The 10,908-nt window shown below is 30.9% G+C and overlaps 2 protein-coding genes across 2 annotated transcripts; one reads left to right on the forward strand and one right to left on the reverse strand.

Annotated features, from left to right (window-relative positions):
- Positions 1-61: 61 nt before the first annotated feature.
- LOC146532470 (isovaleryl-CoA dehydrogenase, mitochondrial) lies at positions 62-7,361 on the forward strand. Its single transcript, XM_085195954.1, has 9 exons — positions 62-269; positions 1,201-1,327; positions 2,336-2,414; positions 2,961-3,066; positions 3,728-3,889; positions 4,041-4,196; positions 4,447-4,638; positions 6,560-6,728; positions 7,211-7,361. The coding sequence occupies exons 1-9, from the start codon at positions 144-146 to the stop codon at positions 7,342-7,344; spliced, it is 1,251 nt and encodes a 416-aa protein (XP_085052080.1). The 5' UTR covers positions 62-143; the 3' UTR covers positions 7,345-7,361.
- Positions 7,362-8,838: 1,477 nt separating this feature from the next.
- Positions 8,839-10,817, reverse strand: JMJD5 (Jumonji domain containing 5). The gene has a single exon (XM_085195956.1). It carries the CDS (start codon positions 10,303-10,305, stop codon positions 9,097-9,099), a length of 1,209 nt encoding a protein of 402 aa, XP_085052082.1. The 5' UTR covers positions 10,306-10,817; the 3' UTR covers positions 8,839-9,096.
- Positions 10,818-10,908: the final 91 nt, after the last annotated feature.

Here is a 10,908-nt window from a genome sequence, read left to right on the forward strand (position 1 = left end):
TTAATTATCATTTATGTATAATTCATGTTAAGCGATATTCACCTTTGTAGAGCGTACTACGAGTAAAGATTTACATTGATTATTAAGTAAGTTGACTTTAGTTAACCAGTGGTTATTGTTGGAATAAGTCGTGTTTAATAATTATGGCTCTAAGACTCGGTAGAGTGAAGCAAATTGTTGAAAGATGTATGGGAAATACAGCACCTCGGTTCATGTCATACTATCCAATTGATGAACACATTTTCGGCTTGTCCAGTGAACAGCAACAGGTACCTTTTTTTTAATTTATATGATTGGCTTGAGATGAATTTCGCTATGCTATAAATAGTTGAAGATGTAGATATTTAAAAGAAAATAAACTCTCTAATAAATTAAATTTTAAATTTTTTCGATAGGTCGCTTAATACTAAAATTATTAACGATTTATGTTATGAATAAAAAAATATTTTCAAATAAAAATTAATTTACGTGTATTAAAACTTTTTTTATAATGGACACTTAATTCATTCTATTAACACCAATCACAGTGCTTATTATTTTTCGTCTGCAATAAATATTATTTCATACGTCACAATTCGTTATTTTCGTGCTACTAAGAATTAGCATGATAGGTATCTATTGTTATCGTTAAAAACTAAATTGGTATATACTATATTACATTTTTGTACATATATTATAGACTAGCGGACGCGCGCAGCTCCTTTTGCTTATTTAGAGGTGAATTCTAATAAACCACGAAACATGTATTCAATGAAATATGTTTAAGAGCCTATATTTCAAATTTCATAAATCGGTGTCGATTTAAAATTCCTGTAATACAAATATATATCGGCGCGCGCCATGTATGCATTAAGCAAACTCACTTTGGGTGACGTTTTCTTAAAACAACAAACTTTGCAAGCCGTTGCTTAGCAACGCGTAGCGACAATTGTTATTAACATGGCGGAATAAATTGCATGTCAAATTAAAATGTATTTTAATATATTAGTATATATCGAAAATATTACAAATATGAGAAAAAAAAGTATCCTATGTTCATCCCGAGACCCTTAAGTATCTCTATATGAGTATTTTATCACAATTAAATTAGCGGTTTGGCCCTGATTGCGTAAAAGACAGACAGACAGACAAACAGACAGACAGAGTTACTTTCGAATTTATAATATAGGTATGGATTATAACATTATCTGTATGTTTTAGTTACGCCAGTTAGTTTTTGACTTCGCCCAAAAAGAGTTGGCGCCTAAAGCTGCAGAAATCGATAGAGAAAATAATTTTAAAGGATTAAGAGATTTCTGGAAGAAACTCGGAAATCTAGGCTTACTTGGTAAGTAAACATTTTAGTAATGTAGAGAAATCATAAATACGTATATACATATGCTGCTTTTTATATTTTATTTATTGTATATTATACTCTTTAAGTCACTCAGTGCATAGAGGCCAACAAAATTATAAATATTCTTATTAATGTTAATATTTTTCTCATATTTGAATAGTTTCTACCCTGGTGAACAATGCGAATAAGTTCCGAAAACATAATTTCAGAGTGGCCATGACTCGTTAACCGTACTGTACTTATATTTATCTCTTTTGGTATATTGTTTTTATTCTTTATACCTAGCAGCACCTTCTACTTGTTAATTATAAAAGAAACAAGTTTCTCAGCATTGTAAAGACGTTTCATAATATTATATTCTAAAGAAATAGGTTTTCTAGGCATATTTTATTTTTATACTAATACTAGGTACTATTAACCTTTTTAATTATAGTTTCTGATTAAGAGACGTTGTAGGTTCAATTCTCACTTTATTCAATGTCTCCAGAATAAAAAAAGGTATAAGTCGTGTATATTGGTATAGTATAAATTCTACTTAACATATAAGAGTCATATATTTTTTATGAGCCAGCATTGGTAGACATATATATGCTATCGTAAAATGTTACCTACAAAATTTTAATATCTACAATAATATATATGCATATAAGTAATATATATGCTCATATTGTATTAAACTAGGCTGTGAAATAATTTTATGGTGAACTTATAATAGTAATTTTCAAAAGCAAAAAAAAAACGTAGAGAATAATATTTTATTTAATTTAAAATAAGTAAAAATGTATCATAATAAATTAAATTATATAGTAGTATATATTTAAAATCTGTTTTTGGATTCGTTGCCAACATGTATTTTTATACTTTTTAGTAGTTTTATGTGTTTAGTAGTTAAGTTTTATAGTCTGAAATCCCAGGGCCCCCAGATCTATGTCATTTTTACAGAAGCAGTCCATATAAAATATTTTTTTGTCAGTATTTGATTAATAATTTGTATTACAGGAATTACCGCTAGCCAAGAGTATGGTGGTACAGGAGGCAAATACACTGACCACTGCGTTGTCCTAGAAGAGATTTCGAGGTAAGATATTTTCGTGTTACTGTTATACTTTCTTTATATTTTTAACTACTAAGATGTATTTAAGTAAGAAGGGAACGGAGTGCCTTAACACTAAGTTCTCTCTGCCTACCCTGCTGGGTGCGGGATACAGCGTGACGCTAACTTAATTTTTTTTATTAAAAACGCGTCTTCAGGATACCTGACTAGTTGGTTGTGTTTTTCAGTTCCACTCAAGAAGTTTTTATATTAAACATAAGTACAATTAGAGAATTAAAAATAACAATATTTCGATTATTTAAATAGTATTGGTCAAACACTATTTTTGTCAATTCCTCCTTTACTACAAAGGCGTTGAGCTACACCACTCAACGTGCTTTATTGAACTTGCTATTTCCGCAACGTTTTAATAGTCTCTATTTTATGTAAAGTCAGTATTTAAATGTAATTTATCTACTTCCATTTGCTATTATTACAATACGCCCGTGAGACGAGTTTTTCCTCTGTTCCTTAGATAGGAAAAAATAATGGTGATAGTAATGTTATGTTGATAGATATATATTTTTCCAGGGCTAGTGGAGCTATTGGCTTATCTTACGGTGCTCATTCCAATTTATGCATTAACCAGATAAACAGAAATGGAAACCACGAGCAGAAGAGTAAATATTTACCAAAAGTAAGAATTTATACAAAATTTTTGATGCATAGTTTCTGTAACAATTATATTTTTACTGTTATTTGAAATATTTCCATGAAGCAGACATAGTTTATACATAGGAGTTTTGGATAATCTCTTAGTACTATCCTATTCCCGAAGCACGTAGGTAAGTGAGGAGTTGAATGCCGCCAGTCAGCACGCTATGTCTCGAAACTTGGCTGGTTGTGGGAAAAAATATAAAAGTGAAAAATAATATGTACATATATACAGGATGTAAGAGGCAGCGCTTCTTTAACTGAAACTGCATATAGGGTAAAATATTTCAATCCCAGAGCTAAAAAAAATTATCAAGGTACCTCAACAGTTTGGACGTAGGATGTTTTTTTCATTTCACGATTTTTATCCAGACCTGTATTACGTGTGACGCACACATAAGTGTACGACGTTGCCGCTTTGACAGGTAAGTGTGTGCGTGCCTATGTTATATATTACAAATGGCGTTTTATTTTAAAACGGTAATTTTATTATTTATTTTGTTTGAAAACATAACTTTTTCATTTTGGGAATTATTTTTTTTCTGAATTATATTAGGCTTTTATAGAGTTAAAACTGTGGTTTCATTTAAAGTGGTGCTGACAATTCCACCCTGTATATATTCAGATAACACTTAATCTTTCAGTTATGTTCAGGAGAACACATGGGAGCGCTAGCTATGTCTGAGCCAGGGGCTGGGAGCGACGTAGTGTCAATGAAACTAAGGGCAGAGAAAAAAGGAGACTATTACGTGCTAAATGGAAATAAATTTTGGATTACAAATGGGCCTGATGCTGATGTGTTAGTCGTAAGGAGTATAAAATATTTATATAATAATAATGTAGATGAAGATGAAAAAGAGGACTGTTGACTTTTGTTATAAATATTATAAATATAAACTATTAGAAAATTGTACTATTAAATAACGATCTCTTTTATTATATAAATTATATTTTTAGGTCTACGCAAAAACAAGTCAAACAAACAAGCCTCAACACAGTATATCAGCGTTCCTAATTGAGAAAGACTATTCAGGGTTTTCAACAGCTCAGAAGCTAGATAAACTAGGCATGAGGGGATCTAACACTGGCGAATTAGTTTTTGAAGATTGTAAGGTAAAAATATTTTTTTACTGCTGCTTACTATTGAGTTTATTCAAAATTTTTGTAACCAGTATAATTTGTTGTGACTAACCAGTATAGTTTGTGTAGAATTTAACGCCACGCACCTCGACTCATCAAAGCAAGAAATGAAAATGTTATATATTTCATTTTTTGGAGCGGGAATCGAACCTGGTGCCATGTTTTTATTCTATCAATCGCTCCAAAATTTTGCAAGATTTTATTATGCTATTCCATTCTACAGGTCCCAGCATCAAATCTTCTTGGCGAAGAGAACAAAGGTGTTTACGTTTTAATGTCGGGACTGGACTTAGAGAGACTCGTGCTGGCTGCGGGGCCCGTCGGCCTCATGCAAGCTGCTATCGACGTCGCCTTCGAATACGCACATACTAGGAAACAGTTTGGGGTTAATATTGGAGAATTTCAACTTTTGCAGGTGAGCTAAATGTATATTTTCTATATTATCTCTATATATAATAAAACAGTAAAAATATTTTGTCTGTACATTTTTGACTGAAATGGATGGAGCTGGAGGGGCACTTAAAAAGAATAATAGAAAGCAAAAATTTCTTTTCCTTATTCTTTCTTTATTTAGGTACTCAAAGAAATATTAATTTATACCAAAAACTCAGTTTTTTCTTACTTTTCATTATTTTCTTTCTAAGTATTTAATGTGCAAAGTTTAGAATGCCTATTTTCAAGGCCACGATATGTCGGCCGTACTGTACAAAATATATGAACCTACATCTGCCGATAGATGGCGATACAACGAAATATTTCAAGCTATCATTTGGTTCGTTCTGAATGCGTATGTATTGAGACAAGTTCGTGGCGTCGCTTTGACTGTACGCAAAAATGGTTGTGGGTTCGAAAACCTATTTATTTTTGAAGTGAAAATGTACGTGTTTGTACATATTCACAATATATATCTTAATAATGAAATTAAATATTATAATTAATGCTGATATAAATATTATTGATATTTATTTCAAATTAAAAATTAAAAAATGATTATTTTCATAATGATAAACGATTTAATTAATTATTATAATATATATAATTTCTGACCGAGTAAATTAAATTATTCATTGACATCAACACATTTAACTGTCAGTCAACTCTATTTATTAAATTAATAATCATATAGTTCACGCGGGCGAAGCCGCGGGGCGCCGCTAGTTATGTTAATAAATATCAAGTAGTGTTGCGGGCGTCTGTCCGTTAAGCCTAGTTAACAGTCGCGAGTACTGCGACGCTAAATGTAATAAAAAGTCGGTCGTCTTACCCGGTATAAATATGAGACTCATACGTCGTGATGGACAAACGAAAATTGTTCAAAGTGAAAGGCCATTCATTTTGAATCTGAAATCTTTTGACGTCAACGGTCAATTAACAATTAACATAGCGCATAGCTACGTAAATAAAATGCATTACTCTAGTATTATATGAATCCCACGCAAATTGTTTATATTTACAGGAGTAGGTATATATTATAGTGCATACGTACTTAAATAATCATAAGGTTATACAACTCAATGGCGCATCATATAATAAGGGCTTTCATGCGTTGTAAATTACTATTACGTCGTAATTTCAATAATAGCCAAGTCTAAGAATAATTCTACTTCCGTTGTCGTATGAACTATGAATTACTTATCTTATTAGTAGAGTCCATTCATATTTCAATATTGATATTTGTAGCCATATTTAATACGTATTTACATACAGACACATAAACTATATATGAGCTGACTTTGTTTCTATAGATAATAAACTATTTTTTTCCCTTTTTCTTTTATTTTATGCGGTTTGAAAAGAGAGCAAAACCGATCTTTCATACTCACCTGAGCGAATCTAATTGCATATTTATTACCTTTTCATTTTATGTTAAAAATGTTGTTTCGTAATAATAGATCTTAGATAAGTAATAATTATTAACTATCATGATCAATTATTAACTATAAACTAAAGAGCCAAAGACCAACCAAAGACCTTCAAAACATAGGAATACCGTGTACTTGAAGGTACCTGCTTATATAACACAAAAATAAAAAAAATACAGTCGAATTGATAACCTCTTTTTCTTTGAGAAGTCGGTTTCAAATTACACACTATATATCAATTAAATAGCTTTATTTACTGTTGAACAATAAATACTTATTTACTAGCCTGAATGGCTATTGTGTTCTTCTGTTTTTTATCACATTTATAAATGACCTTATTAATTTTTTTCTTACAGATATACATATATCTTCCGTATGTACCTACATACAGCGAACACTTATATTTTTATTATATGTATATTGCATAGACATATAATTAAGTATGTATATTATATTTAGTATATTCTTTTTCAGGGTAAAATGGCGGACATGTACACAACGTTGAGTGCGTGTAGGAGTTACTTGTACAGCGTGTCTAGGGCTTGCGACGACGGACACGTCAACAGCAAGGACTGCGCCGGCGTTATTTTATATTGCGCTGAAAAAGCAACGCAACTTGCGTTAGACGCTATACAAATTTTAGGTAAGAGCCTTTATACATATGTATATTAAGCAAAATTTTATTATCAATATCAATTGAGCACTTGAATGAGTTAGAAGATGTAGAGTTTGATACACCGCTAAATTTATATTTTTCGTATGATTTTCCGTAAGTAGCTTGAGGCCGTTGTGCCTTGTAAGGGCATAAACATGCCACTGTAAACGCTACGGTTGTGGGTTCGATTCCCACTTAGAGAATAAAATATTAATATTTTCATTTCCTCGCTTTGGTAAAGGGGCAAGGGGTAAAGCTTTGAATTCCGCCATGTCTCGAGAATTCGGAAATTATATACCTATAATTATTGTTGGTATAAAGCGCGGCGTTAAATTCCGCCACTGAACACGCAATGCTTTCAGAATTTGGAGGAAAATGAGAAACGGAGCGTCTTAACAATAAGTTCCCTCTGCCTTCCCTGCTGTGTGCAGAATACAGCGTGAAGCTAATTTGATTTTTTTGTTTCCCAGGTGGCAATGGTTTCATTAACGACTACCCTACTGGCAGGATAATGAGAGACGCTAAACTTTATGAAATAGGAGCTGGTACATCTGAAGTTAGGAGGATGCTCATAGGACGGGCTTTGAACAGTGAATACAAATAAAATTGTTGTGTAAAATATTTATTTTTTATTAATAATTACTTATTTATACAATGGCGTTTAATTCATTCTTTGGTTTAAATAAGTGTCATCTGCATACATTATATAGAAAATAACATAATACACAACTATTACATTTAAAAAACTATTCTATTGCATTATGAAAATAGATACTAACGTAATATTAATTGCTAATACAATAAACATTAATATCAATATCACATCTCCTTCATGCGAGAGTAGACAGAAAAATTGATTCATAATGATGAAATTATAGGTATATAAGAGAGGTGGATCTTAAAGAGATTATAAAATATATAATATAAATATTTGTCTGAGTGGATTTCCATTATAAAAGAAAAAATCTATTTAAAAGAAAAATATACAGTGGGATAGTCTTATAGAAAAATGTTCATTATTATATTTCAGTATTCTTAGACAGTGCTTTAGTCATCTATATGTATAAAATCGAAAGGTCACTCACTCATCACGAAATCTCAGAAACTACATGTACTAGGAATCACAAATTTTGCATAGGAGTTATTTATAGGACATAGGTGCTCGCTATGACGGGAATTTGCAATATTCGACTTCTAAGGGGTTGTTTTTGGCGTCGAAAGTTTGTATGAAACTTCGTTACTACAAATGCTAGGATTCTCAAATTTTGCATAGACGTCACTAGGACGTAGCCATAGAAACAGAAAATAATAATAACATTGTTCTCGCGGGTGAAACCGCGAGCGGGCCGCTAGTAATTATATAAAAACAAGTATTATATAATTTTATGACAGTTTTTACATATAATAAAACAAATATGGTTATGAAATATTGACCAATAACAAAAAGGTTATAAGTATTATAGTCCAGCAATCAAACTATGACTTAAAATAACCATAGTTTATCTTATGTACTAGCATATTACAACTACTACTATTAAAGAAATTATAAATATTAAGTATAAAATATAGAAGAAAAAACGAATAATAATTTTTTAATTTAACTGCTACTTATTAATACTTTTGTTATTTACTATTTAAATTTAATGAACTTCTTGGTTTAACCTTCAGCTTTAAAAAGTTGCTTTACAGGTATTCAAAAGATGAATATCAAATATTGTAGGGCCATCCGTACAATAGGGGAATGTAAGGTACAAAGTGTATCAAATAGCTGAGAGTGGTCCTAAATTTAGTTTAATTTATACATTTAGTTTATATTTTTTTATGTTTAACCATTCATTATGAACTATCTCAAAACCTATAACTGAATCTCTTCCCATCATTGACATGACATATACTGCTATAAGTCATAAGTACATGGACATTGGAATGGTTGGACCGGTTGGTCTGTGCCCACCCCAGAATAGACCAGTGCCCACTTCAGAATTATTACTAACAAAAAAATTGAAACTGAAAATAAAAAATAAAAACTGACACAAAAAAGAAACATTTAAAATTTATACATTAACATAACAAAGGTTATAAAATAAATATACAATAATACAACCAAAATATTTATTTACAAATTAATATTATAATAGTATTTGGAGCAGCAGTGCTGTAAAGTCTGACTGTAAATGATATGGTTGTGAGTTTGATTCCTCTTTAATGATTATGTTCATTTACTCTGGTCACTTCTGTTCTGTCACTAAACATGCAATATCTCAGAAATTGGGCAGTGCAGTAAACACCACTAGGTTCCCCTAGTGGCCTTGTTATATATCCAGGATACAGTGTATAAAAATAAATAAATTCATTTTCATTCCCACCAAAAGCTTACAGAAAAACTAACAGATAGCGATTCTACAAAATGCCACCACTTAGGTGGAATGTAAAGCATTTGTCCTGCTTTTAAGATACAGTAGTGTCCTTTGATTTCTTTATATTTTGGATATTTTTCTAGGTTAGGTTGCCTAGGATCTACTCTTGCAGTATTTCCCAATAACTCGTGACTGTGTGGATATAACTTTTCTGATTCTTCTGGGGAAAATAAAAATATCAATTTCTCTCCTACTACTTGGGCCAGTAAATTTTTTTTTGGGTCATGGTGTAATGGCGACACTGTACCTCTTGGGCCATACCAGGCCATAATGTCAACTGAATTAGTGTTATCAGAAAAACAACAATATTCAGGCTCTATGATATCTTTTTTTAATTCTGGTATTTGATCAAAAAGCTGATATTGAGCTAAATATCCAGTCATCCCATTATCATTATAAATATGGTTTTTTATAAATTCTTCTATTGTCATTAGTTTTTGAGTCCATTTTGAGTCTGTATAGTCTCTACCTAATTCTATTGCCACTGTTCTTAAACCAGCAAGTTTTATAAAATAATTTTGGTCTTGCCATTTTGTTATGGCTGGCCAATGACTTATACAATTATCTAATATAACTGGTTTCTCAGCTAAGATATAGTTTGTGAAGAAGTGTTCCATACTAGGACAGTTTATCACATTTAAAATATTGCAGTTGTAAATATTGCTTACACTTTTATGTGTACTATTTAAAATACTTTTTCCATCAAATTCTGGTACAGTCTTGTCATGATTTATAGCAGAATGGAGGTGAGACGCACAAGCTTGTAAAAGGTTAGGCACACCATCTGTTGGACGGCCAAATAGTATCCCAAAGTCAATAATTTTGAGACCTTCTTTTATAACTTCATTACTCAAACTGGCACTTAACTTTAAATGTACTAAGAGACGAATATAAGTTGCAATAGTTAGTGTTTTCCGAAGATACAACCTCACTTCTTTCCAGTTCCCAATATTTACTTGTTCATACATATAATCTATAACTGCTTGTATTTTTAATGCAGATTTTTGATTGCTAGAGTTGGCACTATTAAGAAGATGCTCTATAATAGATTTACAAGTTATATCCAGGTCAGATATTTCTGTTAATGATGTGATAACAGTAGGTTTAAACTGTTCGATTTCATTAAAAGTATCTCGTAAATTAGACATGATAAGAGATACATTTGTAGTTTAATATCTATGTGAGAAAAATCTTTATATATTGCATGTTATACATCAGCGGTTTTATTTATTTTTTCTCATAAAGAGGCAAGCAAAATAGAATTTACAATAACATTGCGAAGATTCAGTCACTGAATTTCAGTGATAAACTGACAAAAGAGCAAATGACAATTCAATTTTGCGTTCCGGTGTACGCAAATATTGTGTATTAAATACAGGCAGTGAATACGAACGAAAATCACATTAGCACAATATATTTTAGTGCTACGGTGATATCTTTTGGTTTTATAGTTCAGAATCTAAGCAAATAGTTTTATAAAATCCTAATAACATCAAACGTTAACTAAAAGTTAATCCATGTATAGTATATAAATCAGATTTTTTATAAGAAGCTCCAAACGTGTAATGAAGCACTCAAAGAAGTCTATGGTTTTTATATTTATACGTTTACCAGTTTAGCGTTTATTTGTTATTAATGTAGTACTACATAAATAATGTCAATAATGATTTAAAAATGTATAATAATAATATATTATTACATTACTTAACTTTCTAACAAATCTTGACTTATAAATCAAAATTGGTGCGGCC

Source organism: Heliconius melpomene, chromosome 13, assembly GCF_056956725.1.
Source record: "Heliconius melpomene rosina isolate 202511_hmr_F chromosome 13, ASM5695672v1, whole genome shotgun sequence".
In the NCBI taxonomy this organism is placed as follows: Eukaryota; Metazoa; Arthropoda; class Insecta; order Lepidoptera; family Nymphalidae; genus Heliconius; species Heliconius melpomene.